General features: G+C 41.4%; 1 protein-coding gene across 1 annotated transcript in view; it reads left to right on the top strand.

Moving 5' to 3' along the window:
• Positions 1-22369, top strand: part of LOC119651347 (esterase B1) — a 108284-nt gene that overhangs the window by 33342 nt on the left and 52573 nt on the right. Inside the window, exon 2 of the mRNA XM_038054907.1 lies at positions 11042-11603. Within this exon, the coding sequence (XP_037910835.1) occupies positions 11478-11603 (126 nt within the window). The 5' untranslated portion in view covers positions 11042-11477. The remainder of the gene's footprint in view (positions 1-11041; positions 11604-22369) is intronic.

Raw genomic sequence — 22369 nt, forward strand, 5'->3', positions numbered from 1 at the left:
GATAAAACAGCGTGAGGAACGCACTGGCCCGTGGTACATTTCATGAGAAGGAAGAAGAAATGATTTCACTTACGCGATTACCAACCATTACGAATGTGGAAGAATCGTGGAACCAAATGAAAGCCACGATCCACAAAGCGGCCTCTGCAGCCTTCGGGGTCACCAAGCCAAGTAAGGGGTACATCAACCAAGATACTTGGCTTTGGAATGGCGATGTTGAAAAGAAGATCTGTGAAAAGAAACTTGTCGGCGTAACTGAAGTCAAGGAGGCAATAAAACGAATGAAATCGGGGAAAGCCACAGGCCCTGATGACATTGCATCTGAGCTCTAGAAAGAGAATTACTACGATTACTATCCCATACCATGAAGATTTTTGAACGCATTCTTGACAACGGTATTCGCGAAATCGTTGAAATAACCGTGAATCAAGCCGGATTTGTCAAGAACTGTGGAACTACTGACGCAATTGGCGCTACGCGCTTACTCATAGAGAAATAGAGAAGATTGTTGCACCCTTGATGATGATGAATCAAGATTAGCTTATCTACCGTATTGTTAAAAGAGGTCCAGACCTGCCAGCGTGGAATTCAATTTTCCCCTGGAAGATGAGTAAATTATTGATACAAAGATATTCCGTTTTCGTTTTTATGTTCCTCAAAACTATACAATAAGGCACTTGTATGTATGTCTAGTCAGATACTTTATAAGCCACTGGCAGCTAAGTTTACATAAGTAATTTAATAAAAGATTCGAAAATATAACACCCACTACCAATTCACACCTCAATAAATGAAAAACGAGAAGCATTTTTCTCAGGAAAACTGATGTCTTCTTCTCATAATTTGGCCTCAAAAAGGGAATGAGCATAGACCATAATTGGTCAATAAACATCAAGCTTTTGGCAAATATTTTCGTAATACCGTTGAAATGAAATTGAAATGACCTTGTGGATGCCCACATTTCCATACTAGGTTAAACTTAAACAAACGCTGGTCTGTGCATATTTATTCATTTCCTCCATTCAATTTAAATTTAAATATCTTCCATTAATCGAAGCTTTATCTTTTGCGGTTGCATATGTACGTATCATGTGTGTGCGCACGTAAGGTTGAATGTAAGTGATTTTCTAGATCATTAAAATGTTTAATGGTAACTTAAATTTCACAACAATTGAATTAATTCATTTATGACGGCATCTGTTTATCGCTAGGTTTTGTGCGATGTGTTCAAAACCTGTTACAAAGAAAGGTTCATTTTCGCGGGCCTTTTTACCGTCATTGTGGGTCTGGTATCAACATATGTATGTATTGTTTAATGCCACATATAAATTTCCGCTTTATTTTGGAATTTCGTTAAGTATATTAAGTTCTTTTAGTTCAGTTGCGCATTCACGAGTTAGGTTGTGAAATTTTATGCTCCGCAATTTTATTGCAAATTCATTTGAATAGAAAAAGTTGCATATTCCTCGCGTGGCTATAACTATTGTTTGCGGAGTAAACATGGCATTTAATTGAGATATCATCAACTGTTCAAAGTTTTCGACCGACATATTTGCTATTATGGATAATACATGCAAATATGATGCAGTGGTAAAAAATATTAGAGGTTGAAAATCTGGCTATAAAATGACTTCCCAAAAAAACGTGAATGGTATTTTTTCTTAACACTAGGAATATATGCCGCATGCTCGCTTTTTGTGGACAATAAGATATCAACAAATGATCTTCACAATCACCTGAAGAACGTTATCATAAATACGGCCACAAACATACTTGGTCCCCGCCGCAAAAGACTCGGAACGGCTGGTTTGACGATGAATGTAAGCTAGCAACGGAACGGAAGAATGCTGCATACCGAGTAATGTTGCAAAGGACGCGGAACGCGCAGAGACTAATCACGAACTCCTGAGAGCGGAAAAAGCGACTTCACAGACAGAAAAAGGAAGCCTGGGAGAACCAACAGGTCTGTGCACTTGAAAAGTACAGGGAGCAACCGATGGATTGAGTACTTTTATGAACTACTGAACAACCAGAACATCGGCGAGTTGGAGCTCCCACCAACTGAAGACGACGGACCAATATTGCCACCACCAAGTATAGAAGAAACAGTTCGTGCAATTCATCGGCTTAAAAATCATAATTTGCCAGGAGCCGATGGAATTACAACCGAATTGGTTAAATATGGAGGCGACCAATTACACCAAGTGGTTCATCAACTTGCGCTCAAGGTGTGGGATAGCGAATCATTGGCTGACGACTGACAAAGAGGCATTATCTCTCATACATAAAAGGGATATATCACACCGTGCTGCAATTATAGAGGTATCACGTTGCTGAGTACCATCTATAAGATATTCTCCGCTATCTTGCTAGGCCGGATAGTCCTATATGCCCAGAACATCATTGGCCCATACCAAAGAGGCTTCACTCCAGCCAAATCGGCAAGAGATCAGATTTTCCCTCTGCGGCAAGCGATAGAAAAACTGTTGGAATATGGCCATCAGTTGCACCATCTCTTCATCGACTTTAAAGCCGCCTATGATACATAGCCAGAGTAAAACTGCACACGGCCATGAGAGAATTCGGTATCCCGACGAAATTAATAAGGCTGACTAGGCTGATCCTGACCAATGTGCGAGGCCAGCTAAAAGCAGCAGGGTCACTCTCAATACTATTCGACATCAACAACGGTCTACTACAAGAGGATAACCTATCATGCGTCCTACTTAACCTGGCCCTGGTGAAAGTGATCCGTGATGCTGAGGTCAATGCAAGAGATACGATCCCCCTTAAGTCCGCTAAACTACTGGCGTATGCTGACGATGTCGACATCATGGGAAGAACCACCTTCATCCAGATCCAGCAGGCGGCAATTGGCGCGAGATCTTGGGCTGCACATTAATGAAGGCAAAAAAAGCAATACGGTGGCAATGTCAACACCAAAAGCCAACCAACCAACAGCATCAAACCACGCTGGTCGAACGGGAAAAATAAAGATAGGAGACTACAACTTTGAGACCGTTGATAATTTCTCCTATCTAGGGCCGAAAATCACAACCGATAACAGCTACGATGATGAAATCTGCGCACGGTTGTTGGCAGCCAACAAAGCCTATTTTAGCTGACAAAAACTATTCCGCTCGAAACATCTCACCATAAGGTCAAAGTTGTTACTGCAAAAGACAACGATCTTGCCAGTCATGTATTCCTCGAAGACCTGGGTTATTAGCAAAAAAAAAAAACGCAAACTCTTGGCCACGTTCGAGAGAAGAATCCTCCGAAGAATTTTTGGCCCCCTACATGAGGATGGATGATTCCGTAGTCTACATAATAACGAAATCTATGAGCGATACCATGACCGTCTGGTTGTGAATAAAATCCGGCTCAACAGGTTGCGGTGGGCGGTCACCTAATTCGTATGGATGAGGATGATCCAGCCCGGAAAGTCTATAAGGGCAATATCTATAGTAGAAAAAGAAAAGGAGGCAGACCCAGACCCTGCCTTAGATGAAGCTATGACTTAGGTCAGGACACCAGACAGCTTTTAGGGATATCGAATTGGGAGACCTCGGCGTAATACCGGGACATCTGGAGTTCCTTATTAAGGCAGGCCTACACCGGATACGGGTTATTGCGCCGTTGATGATGGTGATGGTGATGAAGGCAACCAGATACCGATGGGTATCTACAGGTTGAAAGTTTCAACTTTAGGGTCCCCTCATTGGATTTTTATGGTATGTGCTTCAGTGATGTTATCGTGGATTGATATGATTGTTGATCGTACCATGTTGTTTGGTGAATTATCATCAACCCTTCCAGCAGTCTTTTTGAAATACGTGGTATCTACTAAAGGAATTGAGGGACGATGTGGATTTGAGTTTCGTTTCGTTTCTTTAAATCCCCCCCGTACCTTGTGAAATGTGCGAAAATAAATTATGGTCAATTCATCAATGATATTCGTAGCTTGGCTTACAAATATGGGAGAAAGTATGCGTGTGCAATGCCGGAACGGTGGACGGAAGCTGGTAAGGCGACCACGGATTAGTATAACAGCTTCATGGGCCGCCATTCCAATATATCGTTGCGGAAGCCACAATCAACCAGCTTGCGCTAATCGAAAGGATTTTGCAGAACATCGGTGGACGACTTTTTCGCTAATTTGAAAGCTATTTTGGAGGAGACGCGATTTGCGGAACACAACTATATCGACCCAACCTGTGAAAGTAGTCGGACAGAAAGGGACCAAATTTGGTTCTTTTATTGAACGTGAGCCTGGGAGGAACGTAACCGTAGCCGTCGGTGTAAGCGCTGCTGGTAATACCATTCCACCTTTTTTTTTGTTTTCTCGCTAAAACATGAAATCCATTTTCACGTAAAATTCACCGCCGGGATGTAAATGAAAGCAGGTGCATGACAGTAGCGAATTTTGTCGTTTTCCTGAAGCCTCGAAAGACAATCCGCTACTGTTGATCATTTACAATCACGTATCACATGTTTCGATCAATGCCATCGATCTGCGCATTGATAATGGCATTACTGTCTTGCCACTGCCGCCTCATTTTATTCACCGCATGCAACCACTGGATGTGTCTGTTTTTGGTTCCGTCAAAAAGTCACACACAGTGAAAGTCCTTGAATCATCTCTCAGTAATGCCGGGCGGAAGTTTCAGATACACCATGTAGCTGGAGTGACAAGGGGTTGATTCAGAGCTGTACGGTCATGAATATCCGAAAAGGCTTCGCATCAACGGGGTTTTACCTATAAATTCTGACAGCTGACGATTTTCTTGCGGCAGGGATTAGCAGTGAGAAGCTAATGGCCAAACAATACAATGGAGAGGGAGACGTGTACAATATGGTTTTCCTAGACAACAATACGGACATTGGTCGCACTGGAGAGGTGCATGTTGCGGTGATGTTGCAAGCACATCAATTGGAACAGAATCTGCATCTTATACGTTCACTGCTGCGTCCACATCCCAATCACTTCGAGTAGCATTAGTTGGTGTTGGCCCAGTTTGGTTTGCTGCTCTCACACCAAAAGCCAATCGTGGCAGAAAATCGTTGAAAAGCAGCATTATGACATCGTCATAAAACCGCTTCGATTTGCAAAAGAAAGCCAATGAATGGGCCAAGGAAAAGTTGACACAATCACCACGGAAGCCGGTCAAAGATAACCTCAACCACCGAAAAACGTAATCGCAAGTCCTCTTAATATTTTCCTTCCTTTATATAATACAGTCATTTTATATTCAAATATTTAATTTTTGGAGATTTTTCCTGAACAACAAAAAAAGTGTTGCACGTCACCCCACTTCACCCCCACTATATTATTAGGTTGTTGCACATTAAATGGCCGATTTGGTACTAAAATTTGAAACGACTGTAAAGCTTACAATTTATTTAATTAATCAAAATAGGTGCCAGTCGATTCAAAACACTTCTCCCAGCGAGATTCAAGAGCATGTATGCCAGTTTCGTAGAAGTCCAACTTTCGGGCGTTGGGAAATTTGTCGAAGGTAATTTTGATGGCCTCTTCGTTCCTAAATTGGTTTTCCCCCAAAAAATGATCCAAATGCTTAAAAAAGTGATAGTCGGTTTGCGAAAGGTCCGGTGAATATGGTGGATGAGGCAGAGTCTCATATTGCAATTCGTTCAACTTTGGAACCGCTGTTCTGGATACATGAGGTCGTGCATTGTCGTGGAGGAGTATCACACCATCTCTGTTGACCATTCTCGGCCGTTGAATACTCAATTTTTGGTGCATTACCTCGAGTTGGGCACAGTATTTCTGTGCATTTATTGTTTCTCCAGGTGCCAAAAAAAATAGTGGATAACTCCAGCTGTAGACCACCAAACAGTCACCATTACCTTCTTCGGATGGAGGCTTGATTTCGGCATATGCTTCGGAGGCCCATCAGCATCTAGCCATTGTGCTGATCGGCTCCCTAAGGGCATGCGGAACCCGTTTGTCGAGCTGTTTCACCTTTCCATGTTGTTGCAAGTGCCGGAAAACTGTCGAATAGTGTACGCCCAGTTTCTCTGCAATGTCTCTGACAGACTGATGTATGTCGGATTCGACTAGCAAACGTAGCTCGTCGTTGTGAATCGATGGTCCTGGATGTCCACGTGGCTCACTTTGAAGGTTTACGTCGCCTGACCGGGATTTTTCGAGCCACTGCCGTGTGGTTCGTTCGCTTACCGTATCAGCTCCAAATGCGCCAGTTAATGTTCCTGGTCGCCTCCGCTGCTTTATGACCGAGTTTGAATTCATACAGAAAAAGTATACGTTCTTGGCTCTTTTCCATCCTTTTTAAGGTTTTGTTTGTAGAATCGGTTCAATGTCTCTCTGTCTGTCCGTCTGTCTGTCTGTCTGTCTTTTTTTTTTATACGTTGGAAGGTGGAAAGGAACAAAACCTACCGCTGGCTCCTGCCATACGGTTATGTGAGACTTTTACTCACTAAAACCATCTCCTTCTCCTTCGCTTACCCCGTGGGACTGCCATTTGGGTATTACATCGCGGGGCAGGATCAGTTATCAACTGCGTCTTCTGTCGTTATTTGTCACTTTCCTGCGAAGCTTCTCCCTCCTCAGCAGATTGTGGATCGCCTTCATTAATTTTTCCACCACCCTCCAAGATGTTTCAGAGGCTAGCATGTAGTCCACGATATTCTCGGGTGTCAACCGTGCCTCGGCGTCAATTTCCGCCTCCGCTCTGTGTGCAGCGAACCGCGGGCAGTTAAAAACAGCATGCTCCGCATCTTCCGGAATCATCACGCATGTTGGGCAATACGGGGAGTCATCACGCCCGAAGCGATAAAGATATGCACGGTACCCTCCGTGTCCGCTTAGGAATTGAGTTAGGTGGTAACTAACCTGACCGTGTCTTCGTTTGATCCATTTAGAGACATCTGGAATAATCATGTGTGTCCAGCGTCCTTTAGGTGAATCATCCCACCTTTTCTGCCATTCCAAAATAGAATCACTTCGTGCCAATTGCCGACGATTGGTATAAGACTCACCGATTGCATATGATAGGTCATAGAGGCGTCGACCCTCATTCGCCAAGATGTCGATGGGGATCATGCCGGCTATCACACAAGCTGCTTCATCTGAAGTTGTACGGTAAGCGCATGACGTACGTAATGCGCTCAATCGGTATGGGGCTGCGATTTTTCTTCTGTTTGCTCCCACCTTCAAAGACGATGCCCAGACTGGAGCTGCAAAAAGCAAGATGGAGCTAACAACTCTCGAGATGAGGAGTCGACGGCTTTGCCTAGGACCACATATATTTGGCAACATTCTTGCCAACGATGTGGCCACTCCGGAAGCCTTGGTTGCTAAATTTTCAAGATGAGAGTTGAATTTCAGTCTTTGGTCAACCATAACTCCTATGTATTTAAGCGTTGGCTGCGACTGTATTATGTATTCTCCAGTGCTGATCTTTATCGACGTCTGCTTCCTTCGCTTTGTAATCAAAACTACCTCGGTTTTATGCTCCGCGAGTGTCAGACCAGCTTCCTCTAGCCAAGACCTGATTTAAAAAATTGCCTCGTTTGTGAGTACCTCGATCTCATCAATGCCTTGTGCGACGATAGTTACTCCGATATCGTTTGCGAAGCCAATGATTGTCACTCCTTTGAGTAGTTGCAACTTTAGAATTCCGTCATACATTATTATCCACAGGAGAGGACCGAGGACTGATCCTTGTGGAACCCCGCAGGTTGTTGTATACGTTTTAGGTCCACCGTCCGAATCGTAACACAATATCCTCTCCCGGAGAAATTCCATGACTATGTGAACCAGATATTTAGGAGCGCCCAATTTGATTAAAGCCGCAATTATTTTGTTCCATTTTGCCGTATTAAAGGCATTCTTCACATCGAGAGTAACTACCGCGCAAGATTTATTGGCCTCCATTGCTTTTTCCGCAATTTCCGTCACCGTGCTGATGGCATTGACAGTAGATCTTGCCTTTCGAAATCCGAGCTGCCTGTCTGAGAGACCACCCTCCCTTTGTGATTGGTACAAGCCTATTGAAGATGATCCGTTCGAAAAGTTTGCCGATGTCGTTTAGCAGGCATATAGGTCTATAAGACGAAGGATCACCCAAAGGTTTATTTGTCTTCGGGATTAGCACAAGCTTCTGTTTCCGCCACTCTTCCGGGAAAATCCCATCTTTGAGGCAGTTGGTAAATGTTTCAGAGAACCACCTTGGAACTGTCTTGACGGCCAGTGTCAGTGCTTTATTCGGAATGCCGTCTAAACCTGAGGCTTTATTTTCGGCAATCTTCTTCGCGGCTTCCAGGACTTCTTTCGTGGTTACCTCGGGAATTTCACCGGGATCTACCTGGACAGTGGGTAGGTTCGACTCACTTGAAACGTATGGGAATAGAGTGCTAATGATTTCCCACAGCAAATCAGAGTTGGTGATCGGCGGTGAGCGCTTTCCCTTGATTGTTGCCATAACTGCCTTGTATGCACTTCCCCATGGGTCGAAGTCCGCTTCCTTGGAAAATCTCTTGAAGTGTTCAGTTTTACTTCTTGAGATGGCTGCTTGCAATGCTTTCCCCGCCTTCTTATATTGGTTTTGCAACTCTTCAGACTCAGACCGGTTTTTACTTCGTAGGCTGTGTCTTCTGGCTTTAAGGCAAACTTTACGAAGTTCTTCGATTTCGGCATTCCACCAGAAGTTGGGCATTCGTTTTTTGAGTACCTTGCGGCGAGGCATGGAAACGTCACAAGCTTTTTGTAACTTTTCAAGGACCTGAGCCACCTTTTCTCGTGCATTTCCCATCGGCATCGTTTCCTGCAGAAGTATTTCCTCGAACATTTCTTCATCAAGTTTTTTGGAGGTCCAACCCGATATTGCAGTGCTCTTGATTCGCTTTGCTCCTGTCGTACGCTCCATCTGGAAGATGATAGCCTGATGGTCACTGTGCGTATACTCCTCGCTCACATGCCACTGTCTGTCTGTCTGTCTGTCTGTCTGTCGGTCACAGGCACTTTTCTCAGAAACGGCTATATCGATTGACACGAAATTTGGTGAGAAGGTGAGAACTGTGGACCCCCAGACTTGCAGTGAGTAATATCCTCCTACGTTGAGATTATGGGGGGGGGGGTCTCCATACATGTAAAAGGGGGGTGTACAAATTTTTTTCACCAAATATAGTCATGTGGGGTATCAAATGAAAGGTCTCGATTAGTACTTTTCGAAGCCGGTCTTAGTTTTGAGATTTGTTAAAAAGGCGGGGAGTGGGAGGGGTGCAAATTGATGATTTCTTTAACGAAGCCATTCTCAGAAACTACCCAACCGAAAAATCTGAAAAAAAATCATGAAGCTGCCTCTATACGGTACCCAGATCTCAAAATACTCTCCATATCGATATCTGTTCAAATTAAGTTAATAATATTATATTACCGTATTTTTGGGAAAATTGAGTAAAACCCCCCTTAAGTTTATGTCAGAGTTATAAAAGTTGGTAGTAGTATAAAATATAATATGAAGCATATTATCAAAATCATACTATTAGTAACAAAGTTACAGTAGCTCAAAGTTGCCTTACCGTGTAAATTTACAACCCGAAGTACTAAATCTGACATGCTAAATGCATATTCTTAACGGGCTACGTACAAATGGGATAGTTCTACACTCAAATATACTCAAATATACTCAATATACTCAAATATACTACTACAGAAGAAACGAACAAAACCTTTCATAGCTGAAGCGCCCAGCTTCCGGTTTCCCGACTTTTTTCCTTTCTATTCACTATTTTCACAACGATGGTCAAAACGGAAATGATTCCTTGATTAAATGTAGTCATTATCCGATACCAACAGCGCCAACTGGTGGTGGTTTGATACAGCAAAATCGCAATTAACTTCACTTGATTGCCAAATCGGCCATTTCATGTGCAACAACCTAATATTTCCGATTTTAAACTGACTACGAAAAGAAAAACGTGCATAGAATCTTTCTCATAAAAAAGGAACACAAAACCTTTGTACCCGAAGCGTCCAGTTCGGGTATTCCGGTTTGAGGACCCCAGGAGAATTTTGAGAAAGGGTATCTCAAATTTAACAGGTTATAAGATGGTGGGTTAAGGAGGAAGTTCCACAAGTTTGGCCTCCTTGCCATCTGAGGTCAAAGAAGATGTCTAACAAGGATATGGTTCTTTGGAATTTTCTCTCATTTCAATCGTGTATTCTGGGTTGCAAAACTTTCGATTAAAGGTCTGGGATTCGGTTGAAGTTCAGATACATTAGGAAGACGACTAGTGAATCTTCGTAGCAGGTGAGGAATTGAAATACTGAGGACTCTAAAGAATCAATATCTCCGAACTAGCTAGCATAGTAGCTTCCAAGCGTGTGTCAATGGGCACTTCCTTTGAGCCGCACGTAGATGCGGGTTTGGCTAGGAATAATCAGTTAAGGATGTTCGTTTGGTCATTTCTCAACCTTTATGTTCATTACAGCAAGATATATAGAGTAAAAGTACAATCAGTGGCCTGATATGGATGGAATTTATTCAGTATAACCTTTTGCATTGCAATCGCTAGTTTTATTCGCAAATTATACAAAAATTATATCCGCATGTTGTGAAGTAGGACAAAATGTTCATTTAGAGTACAAAATGTAAATTTTACTCGAATTTGTAACATTCCGAACTACACCTCTTATGACACCTTAAACAAACGCTAAACTCACTTATTGCGCCAAACCTATTTCGGTAATATTCTCAACTGCAAGAAAAACAATGGCAACTCCAAGTAGTGCCGAACCAAGACCATTTGTATGTAGATTTTCTCCATAAAATTACTCAAATGCATACCTTCCTCTCCACCTGGACTCAGGTTTACTATGCCGGCTTTTTGACTTTATGCACTTTTCTCAAGAGATTCCCGCAACGGTAGTCCAAACCGTGACTAGTTCGGCCATTAAGTAAACAGTATCTGCCCGACTATAATTTGATAATGTACGTTCACCTAAAGATGTAAAATGTTAAAACATTCCAATTTTTCTCTTTTCGTTTTACAGGTCATCATCATTGACATGGTTTTATAACTTATGACGGTTTTGGAGCACCGTTGTCGCACTCCCAAATAAAATATGATTGTTTTTATCGTTTTATGAATTGTTTACGGCGTTATCGTCATGCGAAAATCTTGAAACTTGAATGATTAATTTCTTGGATTAAATTGGAGTAACAAACTGCTTTGCAAATTTGCGAAATTGAAAACAAAAATGTGCAAAAGTCGCGCCGATTACAAAATACATGGCAAGATAAAATTCGTTATTTCCGTTGTTGTTTTTATTGTTTCGTGTGTTGATGTTACCGTGGCGTGAGTGATATTTGATTGCATTTCACAGTACTTACCTGGGAAGATACTGTACCGTGAGTGAGTAGTTGCGAGAAAATCTAACTCGTTAGCTAAATCGTATCTAAATTGGTTCGGGTTTATGTGTGTGAAAAATGAGATTAACGCAGGTTTTTTGGTTGTGCGTTTCTTTGATAAGTTTAACGCGTGCATTCGCGTTGGCGCCATCAACTGTGGGAGGAGTTGTGGCCAGTGCCGGTAAGCTGTCCAATACAATAAAGGTGAGTTTTCAAAATGTTACTTAATTGACCTGAATGCATTAGATTTGAAGACCAACACGAGACCTCGACTGTTCGTTAAAGTGAACAAAAATTGATACAATGTCTTTATCTTCCAATTTGGAAGTCCATTCGAGTGCGACAGATGTTTATGCAGATTACATATGTTCATACAGATATGAATGTACTATACCTCATTTGACTGCTCGTTTAGTAAGGGCAACGAATTATCTGATTATGAAAGATGCTTTTATGTACAAATTCTGCTGGCCAACAGTAGGTCTTGTGCATTGTAGTGTACTAAATAACATGGTCTTGGAAACCTTGAAAGTAGTTTGTTGTAGTGTAACTATCATTGCAGTATGTGTTTCACGTACTTACATTAAAATTAAAATTTGGCACTATTTAGCAATTTTATACACAATGTACAGACCTATGAAGGTATGTAAATTATCTCAATTACAATATTGCAAAACCTGTTGTAGAAGGGAAACATTTAATTTGCCAATACAAGATACCTGGCAATATTTGCAACACGAAATTATGCCTACCTAGATTTGAATTAACGATTTAAAATTTGCACAAATTAAATTATTAACAAATAATCAACCGAGCAATTTTGGATTTAATGGTTAATTTTTCGCACACAAACATTTTTTAAGTAAAGCCTTTATTCATTATCAACGGCGCAACAACCGGTATCCGGTCTAGGCCTGCCTTAATAAGGAACTCCAGACATTCCGGCTTTGCGCCGAGGTCCACCAATTCGATATCCCTAAAAGCTGTCTGGCGTCCTGACCTATGCCATCGCTCCATCTCAGGCAGGGTCAGGGTCTGCCTCGTCTTCTTTTCCTACCATACATATTGCCTTTATAGACTTTCCTAGCTGGATCATCCTCATCCATACGGATTAAGTGACCCGCCCACCGTAACCTGTTGAGCCGGATTTTATTCACAACCTGATGTAGGGGGCTAAAAATTCTTCATAGGATTTTTCTCTCGAACGCGGCCAAGAGTTCGCAATTTTTCTTGCTAAGAACCCAAGTTTCCGAGGAATACATGAGAACTGGCAAGATCATAGTCTTGTACAGTAAGAGCTTTGACCCTATGGTGAGACGTTTCGAGCGGAACAGTCTTTGTAAGCTGAAATAGGCTCCGTTGGCTGACAACAACCGTGCGCGGATTTCATCATCGTACCTGTTATCGGTTGTGATTTTCGACCCTAGATAGGAGAAATTGTCAACGCTCTCAAAGTTGTATTCTCCTATCCTTATTCTTCTTCGTGTTTGACCAGTGCGGTTTGATGTTGTTGGATGATTCGTCTTCGGTGCTGACGTTGCCACCATATATTTTGTCTTGCCTTCATTGTTGTGCAGCCCAAGATCTCGCCCTAATGGCCGCCTGCTCGATCTGGATGAAGGCAATTTGTACGTCTCGGGTGGTTTTTCCCATGATGTTGATATCGTCAGCATAGGCCAGTAGTTGAGTGGACTTGAAAAGGATCGTACCTCTTACATTTACCTCAGCAACACGGATCACTTTCTCGAGGGCCTGGTTAAAAAGGACGCATGATAGGGCATCCCCTTGTCGTAGACCGTTGTTGATATCGAATGTTCTTGAGAGTGATCCTGCTGCTTTTATCTGGGTTCGCACATTGGTCAGGGTCAGCCTAGTCAGTCTTATTAATTTCGTCGGGATACCGAATTCTCTCATGGCCGTGTACAGTTTTACCCTGGCTATGCTATCATAGGCGGCTTTAAAGTCGATGAATAGATGGTGCAACTGATGTCCATATTCCAACAGTTTTTCCATCGCTTGCCGCACAGAGAAAATCTGATCTGTTGCTGATTTGCCTGGAGTGAAGCCTCTTTGGTATGTGCCAATGATGTTCTAGACGTGTGGTGCTATCCGGCCTAGCAAGATAGAGGAGAATATCTTATAGATGGTACTCAGCAACGTGATGCCTCTATAATTGCTGCACTGTGTGCTATCTCCCTTTTTATGTATGAGACAGATATGCCTCGTTGCCGGTCGTCAGGCGTTAATTCGCTGTCCCACACCTTGAGTACAAGTTGATAAACCACTTGATGTAATTGGTCGCCTCCATAAATAACCAATTCGCTGTAATTCCATCGGCTCCTGGCAACTTATGATTTTTAAAGCAATGAATTGCACGGACTGTTTCTTCAATACTTGGTGGTGGCAATATTTGTCCGTCGTCTTCATTTTCTGCAAAGTCGCTTCTCGGTTCGTCGGAGTTCCTGATAAGTCTCCACGCGTGTCCGCGTTCTTTGATATGCAGCATTACTTGACATGCAGCATTCTTCAGTTCATCGTCAAACCAGCCGTTCCTACTCTTTTGGCGGCTGGGACCAAGTATGTTTGTGGCCGTATTTATGATAACGTTCTTCAGGTGATTGTGAAGATCATTTATTGATGCTTCATCTCGAGGATCTCTGTTGACTGCGATTAATGCGGCATTCATCTCCCTCTTATAAATGTTGTGGAGGGCTGCGTTGTAGATGGCTTCAGTGTTAACTCTCCCGTGATTATCAAAGGGCATTCAGGGTGGTGTTGTTATTCGAGCCCGGAGCATCATGCCAACGAGATAGTAATCCGAGTCTATATTGGCCCCCTATATGTTCTCACATTCATCAAGGCTGAGAGGTGGCGGCGTTCGATCAACACGCTGAAACGAATACAATTCAAATCTATGGTCCGCTTATGAATTTATATAAATAAACGAACAACAAAATCACCACCGAACCTATGATCGCTTTCATCGTCTGATAAGTTACATTTGCCCTTTCTTTCGCTTTTAATAAAACCAAGTGTCTGCCGCTAATGTATGGGGCATTGCAATTTGTTTTATAAATACCTCGATTTGCTCATCGAATTGAAAGCTACTTATTGACAAAATTAACTTCCCGTATTCATACCAGTGCAAATAACATAGCATGTAACTTTTCGTGACCAATTGGTAAATCATTCCATCCCATACTGAGCCTTTCACCTCCAATATACACAATACTTTGGATTGCTTCCAAATGTTATCTACCTTTAAATATGTAGTTTTAAATCTAATACTCATTACTAACAGTTACGGTGAGAGAAGAAGAAAATAAGTTTTCAGATAAGTGTACCCTAAATTAAAAACAAGGAAGAGATAATGAAAGGAAGCAATTGCAAAACAAAAGATTTAAGCCAGTAACTTGAAATTCAATGATAAGTACGTATAGTACATACATATGTATATCTTGAATATAACCAAAGTCAGAGATCGACAGTTTTAAACTTGGTGGGGATTAATGAATAGGTTTGCAGTGATTATTTCAGTTTAAACAGGGTAAGAATCCTGAAATATAAACTGGACCTCAAGCAACTAAATTATGTGATCTTTGCTTTGAAGACAACATAACGTTATCTCTGGATGAAATACAATTTTATATTTTAGAATTATCACAGATTTTAGTCCGGAAGCATCGTGTTTGACGAAATAAATGTTCTACAGATACGGTTTGGAATATAATAGTATTCAGTTATTCACATCTTAGATTATATCCAACTTCAAATGCTAACCCGCGGTTTGCGATTACAGAAGGGAGCAGACAAATTGATTTTTTTAGGTGTGTCAATGGATATCCATTGTGAATTTCCAAGATGCAGTTAATTCCTCAAACGGAACCAAATGTCTGCTCTGAACTGAAGACTGGCTGGTGTAAATTTCTCTGGAAATGGCGCGTTCGTCGAGCATGGGATTCCTTGTCGGTGAAACTGTTTATATTTGAGACGGAAACCTTTGCTTACTCCGCATTTAGTGGAAAGTTAAAACTGCTATAGTAGTATTCATGCATGATTTCCATTTACAAAATCGTCGTGGACTGCCTAGGCTGGGGGCTTTGAAATCGGTCGTATGAGTTCGCTTCAGATAACCTTTACTAGAATTCCACCAGGAGAAGTTTTGACGGACACTTCGCTGGGTCACACTATCCCTAGTAGAAACTGGTCTAGATCTTCGTCAATAAGGGTCTCAAAGCTTAAAATGTGGAAAAATTTGACTAAGAACTCTGAGCAGTACGTAACTAGAATCAAACATGCGCAGTACCTTATTGAATTCAAATTTAATTTTCCTTTGCAGAAGAAGAGATTTGAATGAAGAAATTCTCGCCTAGTAATAAATGTTGTTTCCTTGCTAGGCCAACACTTTTAAACTGTGATAATTCCTTTTTAATGGCAGTTGCATATTGAATCAATGGAAGAACACCTTTCAGGTGCGTACATCTTTCACTTTTGCCGTTCCTCTGCAAGTGAGCCACACACAATAAGTAACCGAACTGGATATTACCCGATGCATTTCGAGCGTGAGATCTGCTTCTGCTGCCTTTTAGAAAATTCAGAAAGCAGCTATCTCAAGGCCAAATTGAGACTGTTTTTTGCTAGTGTTCTTTCTGTGTTCTGGGCAATATATGAGTTGAACATGGAAAGTGACTATCACTATCTGCTTCCATGTAATATAGTTCTCTAGTCTTCCTGTAGTATACACAAAAAACAAAAACATTCTGTATTCCTTAATAGTATTCCTAAGAATTTAACTGTTGGATCATGGATTTTTCGCTTATGTATATTCAAAATATTCAATTGAGTCAATCGAGAGCTGCCATGTTTGCATAAACCTCCTTCATGAGAACTTCATGACCAAGAGGCAGAGCCTTGGAGTGAAAAGCCGGGCCCGAGGTGAAAATTACATGAAAAATCAACCTCCGGGGTGAAAATGATACCAGTCTGGGGAGATAATTATGCGCGTCTTTACATAATCCGTGCTTTATTGAAATTTTTATTCTGGGCCCCCGAGAACACAGGGCCATTTCAACAAACAATTAACGACGCGGCAAAAAAATAAATTGTTTATTTTGCTTCTGCAAAAAAAGAAAGCCACATGGGATCTCCTATGCAAAATTTTGAATGAAATCACTTAACTCCGATTGGCTCACTCTATGCGGCCGATCGCTCTTTTCTTCAATGCCAGGGTCATAGGACGTTAAAGATTTGTGAAGTCTTCTTCCACAGTCAACTTCTGCCTTCATTTTCTACTTCCAACGCTTAACTTCAGGGTGGTGTAAGAACTGGTCAACTGTCAAAATGTTTTATAGTCAGTATGGGAAATAGAAGATTTGGGTATTGAAATGCTCCTCCTTTTTACTGAGAACCCTACTTGTATAGACGAAGTCAGGCAAAAATCTATATAATTTGTAAGCGCCCGTCGAATGAGTCATGACCTGTGGAGCCCAAGATTTGTTCTGGTCCCCTACCTTGATGCCAGCACCCGTAAAGGTATTGATAGTTTCGTTCGATGCAAAAGGATTAGGGATAATGAGCGCATTGCCTGGAAGTGCGACAGGACCTCAAATTCATGTTGTGCGAAAGAAACAAGGATATACATAATAGCCTCACATGGTTGCGAACTCCGGACACCCAGAGTTAAAATAAGTGTTAACCAGAAGGGGAAAAGAAATGGATTTCGATCACAGCTCTAATGAGCCGTCCTTAATTTAATTTCCAGACCAATTTCGAAGTGAATTGCGCAAAAATCTATTACCACAGATTAGACTGGTGGAGCCTCAAAGCCTATGTCTGGCAGACAAACCACACGGTACTATATGAGGCAAATTTGTGATACCGGCAGCTTATTTGTTTATAGATGCGATACTTCTCCAAGCCTTAGTTTGTTCAAGCTCGAAAATATGCGTCAGAACCTCTTTTCCGAGACCCGCGATTTCTGATGACCACAAAAATATAAGGAATCGTAGTTTATTTTTAGTTTCAATACATCTATGTATAGTGGCCAAGAAAGGCGATATGAATACGTACCGAAAAGAAGGTTTTGGTTCAGTTGTAGAAATGACATTTCTTGACGTTGTGCATGCCTTAGTACGTTAATGGAGATTACCTCCACAGCAACCAATAGGCAAATTTATTCCCACTAAGAAGGGTGAAAATATATGGTGGCAATGTCAGCACCGAAGACGAATCAACCAACAACATCAAACCGCACTGGTCAAACACGAAGAAGAATAAGGATAGGAGAATACAACTTTGAGATCGTTGACAATTTCGCCTATCTAGGGTCGAAAATCACAACCGATAACAACTACGATGATGAAATCCGCGCACGCTTGTTGGCAGCCAACAGAGCCTATTTCAGCTTACAAAAACTGTTCCGATCGAATCGTCTCACCATAGGGTCAAAGCTCTTACTGTACAAGACGATGATCTTGCCAGTCAGCATGTATTCCTCGGAAACTTGGGTTCTTAGCAAGAAAAATTGCGAACTCTTGGCCGCATTCGAGAGAAGAATCTTCCGAAGAATTTTTGACCACCTACATGAGGATGGACGATTCCGAAGCCTACATAATGACGAAATCTATAAGCGATACCATGACCGTCAGGTTGTGGATAAAATCCGGCTCAATAGGTTACGGTGGGCGGGCCACTTAATCCGTATGGATGAAGATGAACCAGCCTGGAAAGTCTATAAGGGCAATATCTATTGTAGAAAAAGAAGACGAGGCAGACCCTGCCTAAGATAGAGCGATGGCGTAGGTCAGGACACCAGACAGCTTTTAGGGATATCGAATTGGTGGACCTCGACGCAAAACCGGGATGTCTGGAGTTCCTTATTAAGACAGGCCTACACCGGATATCGGTTGTTGCGCCGTTGAAGATGATGATCTAGATATTTGCGATATATATGGTTACTGTTTACCGCTTGTAGAGTATAGCGCGTTAATCATAGTTATGATGGGGTCACTGAAAAGAATCACATGCATCCATTCTACTATCATTCAAGAGTTAATCTCCTAGTAAGCGAGAAATCAGCCATAACAAGCTTGATAGATAGTAGTATTGGCAATAATCGGGGAAGAAGCACTGGAAATTTGAAATAAGATGTGAGAGAGCTACGTCTAGGATCCGGAAGTCTAGCCTAATGAGGCCTTCAATTTCGAAGTAAAGGCAAGTGGATTACACTGTGCGGAGGAAATTTGTGTTGGAAATATGGGAGCGTGTGGTGCTACTCAAAGGTGGTAAGCTTCTAGGCGAGCATTATTCTTACTTCTCCATATATCTTTTAAACATTATTCAATTGAAACCAAATTCAGAATTCCCAAGTGACCGCTGATACCCCCAGTTATCTAATGGCCTTTGTCGATAGTTACCCGTAAAAAAAAGGGCTTTGTTAAGACAGTAATGAGGAACTCAAGCAGTATATTATCTTTGACAGGACATTATACACAACGATGCACTCAGCGTTAAATAAGACAAATGTGGTTACAAAACATTTTAAGGGTGTAAAGTTATACTCATCTGAAGACCAATTCACAGAGCAAGAAATAGCAGGTTCTGTAAGAGAAATTAAATGCCCATTAGCATTCAAAAACACATTCTTTGCTGTAAATCGGGTAATAAATGGAAATGATAATAAGCGCAAGTAGCTTGCTGCTTTATACTCGTTACAAAAATCCAATCCATCCAAATCCTCCACAACCCAGACGAGGATGACACCGACCGCAAGAAGTGTGCGACAAATTTAATATGAACGGAGAAGGGGAGAGGGAGAGAAGGTGGCGATTTGCTTCCGAAATGGAGGAACAGAACGGTATAGATGAAGCCAAAAAGATAACAGAGAGGCAAACATAATTTTAATCCCGAGCCCCGATGTGTAAATTTCCGAACATAAATTTTCTCCAAACTAAAAATATAACTCGTAGAGAATATATATAAATCGCCAGTAATAATTATCGTTGGTGCAATAATCCAATTTAATCAGGGCGTTGAAGTGTGTTACAGCACTTCATTCAAGACCGTATCGGTAAACTACAGTACAATGTAAGAGACAATGCGGTCAGCATTGCGCTCGCCCGTTGGCTCATTCACAGCTGAGTCGACTGATATCGGACATCCAGTCATGATAACAAATCCCTCAATGGACTGGATTCCCCTAGTGTGCGGGGCTTTTACCCACTAAAACCACGGCTCCTACTAAAAATCCGGCTCTCCTACCCCGCGGAATCACCATAAGGTATGACATTACGAGGCGCAGTCAGCTCACTCTACCTTGGTCACCTTTCTTCTCTACGCGGCGTACGTAACCACGCTTTTCTCATCTCCTTTGTCTTTCGCAGTTTGTTCTGGATAGATGCATCCAAATCTTCCTCACATGCTACCATTCTCGCCCCCAAATTTGCTGGTCTCCTCTACGTTCCTCCTTTCTTTTAGAAACCTTGCACAGTGGAAGAATACACGCTGTGGGTCTTCTGGGACATCTTTCCAATTTGGATAATCAGGTGAGGGGTCCAGTTTAAACCGTTGCAGCTACTGGCGATATCCTCCATGGCCCGTGAGAAATCGGGTAAAATTATAGTTGATCTCACGGTGTTGTCTTTCCAAATACTCCTTTATGGCAGAGATTAGCCTTTTTCCTGAGCGTTCACCAAACAGGGGATGCATGAGCATAATAAAGGTCACCACCCTCGCTATAAGCAAACTGGAAGCATATCGTGGCCCTCCCAGGTTCGGCATCATCTTCGCAAGGGCCATACTTGCAATGGATGATTTGTTGCAAGCATGTTGCACGTGTTGCCAATAGCTGAACTTCCCGTCTGTCATCATTTGCAAGCATTTAATGACCGGTTGGGAAGTGATAATATGGTTTCCAGTTTGAATGCGGGCATAATTTCTTTTACGGCGCTTGGTGATCCGTAAGTGTCAGACCATAACTCTCTAGCCAACCCTAAACAGCACTGATTGCTTCGCCTGAGTATAACTTAGCATCTCCGAGATTCTTTGCAGTCACAACCAGTGCTATGCCGTTGGCGCAACCCACCACCGTGGCGTCCTTCGGAAGGAGAAGATTAAGTACATCGTTCTACATGATAAATCTCTGTCTGTCCATCTGTTTGTTCGTCACAGGCACTTTTCGCAGAATCAATTTTATCGATTGACACCAAATTTGACAGGAAGGTGAGAACTATGAACGCCCATGAATGTAATGAGTTACATCGTTCTACGGGGTACTTAAGGGGGGTCTCTATACATATAAGAGGGGAAGGTAAATTCTTTTTCGCCAAATGTAGCCATGTGGAATAGATCTCCATTAGTACTTTTCAATGTTCAGTTCAGACATTTAATGCAAAAGCGGAAAGGCGGGGGCTAGAAAGTGTCATTTCTTTCAACGGAAAAATCTGAAAAATCGAGACTAACTAGTTTCTGTTTTAGTTTTCGTAGTTATCCCCTGGGGAAAAAGTGTATAACATTACTAGTTTGTGCCTAGTAAGGATTCCTAGTTAGGCGTTTGCCGTACTTATTCAAAGAAGTAGGAAAGATGTGGGTAGACCTGAACAGTCACATTCGCCAATTTTTCAATGGTTGGCAATAGTTAACTCGGATTGAATACTTCATATTTTCCTATCCTTCAAGTTCTTTATAGGGGTGTGGTATGCAAAAATCGCCATATTCAGGGCTCCTTCCTTGGTTTTTTTTGTGGTTTTACTGTTGATGTAAGCCTTCTACTTGAAGAGCATATATTATAAAGGCAATAAAACACATGTGCAATACGGCAAAATCAAAAAATATGACAAAATATGTCAAGGCTTTAACACTAACTGTTGCTGAGTTTGAAATGGCTTTGCTTCATTAGAATATAACGAAAAATTGTAGTACGGAAGAATGTTGCCGCAATAATCCAGTGTTCATGCACAATATTTCGAAGCTCTTGGATTTACACTATCCATGTGTACATAACAGACTCGTAACCTCAATAAGAAAGATCTGCAGTGTTAATTTATAATTTCTCAAAAATCTGTCACAATTCCAGTATGTCAAAAATCGAATAAAATGGAGAAGCAACAACATAAACATTTCAAAAAACTCCTGAATATGCATTCACGGCACAATTATTCTTAGTAAAACTCTGAAAACATCTGTTCAAAGATGAAAACATAGTGGCGGCATGTAAGCAAAAAAAAAGCCTGCGGGACTATTTACTTCTTGAGCACAAGAAATTATGAAATTAAAGTGAATATTAATGTTTTTGAAATTATTTATTACTGACTGAACTAAGGAAAAAAACCCCAGCAAATTATGCGTAAGTTTCGAATTTAGTTTCAATCATTGACCTTGTGGAATTACAAGACTCTTCCTACTGTAGTAATCTTCGAATAATTGATCACAATGAATTTAGCAAATAATGAAGGAAAGTAGAGAAACTTTGAGTAGTTAATCAAGTGTTATTCGAGTTTGCAATGAAAATATTAATGCAAAAATTGGAATTATGTCACAACTTGATGTTTGGACAGAATGTCAGCAATGTTTTGATTTAGCAGCAGCAGAGTTTTTACTGTTCTAATTTTATTTATTTTAATCAATTTTATAATACTTCATCTCCATTATGATCATGTTAAGCAGTAGAGGAGTGTTCGAGAAAGTGTCCACTCCTGGGAGTTCAGCATTCTTACATGCAATGTTATGCAACACATACAAAAGTAATCAATAATTTTTTCTATAAATTTCCCTCAAAATAGAGCAGACAGACAGAGAGCTTGTTGATGTAACTTCAGATCTTTGCTGATAATATTTGCTGAACATAATAGAAAAAAGTTGATTATGAAATTCAACCATGTTAACTGTTTTCTGCAATTGGTTTTTAATCGCATATGCAGGAACCCTACCAATTTTCCGCTTTCTCGACATTCTTTGATCCCGTTTATAAAAAT

This window comes from Hermetia illucens, chromosome 3, assembly GCF_905115235.1.
Source record: "Hermetia illucens chromosome 3, iHerIll2.2.curated.20191125, whole genome shotgun sequence".
NCBI lineage: Eukaryota > Metazoa > Arthropoda > Insecta > Diptera > Stratiomyidae > Hermetia > Hermetia illucens.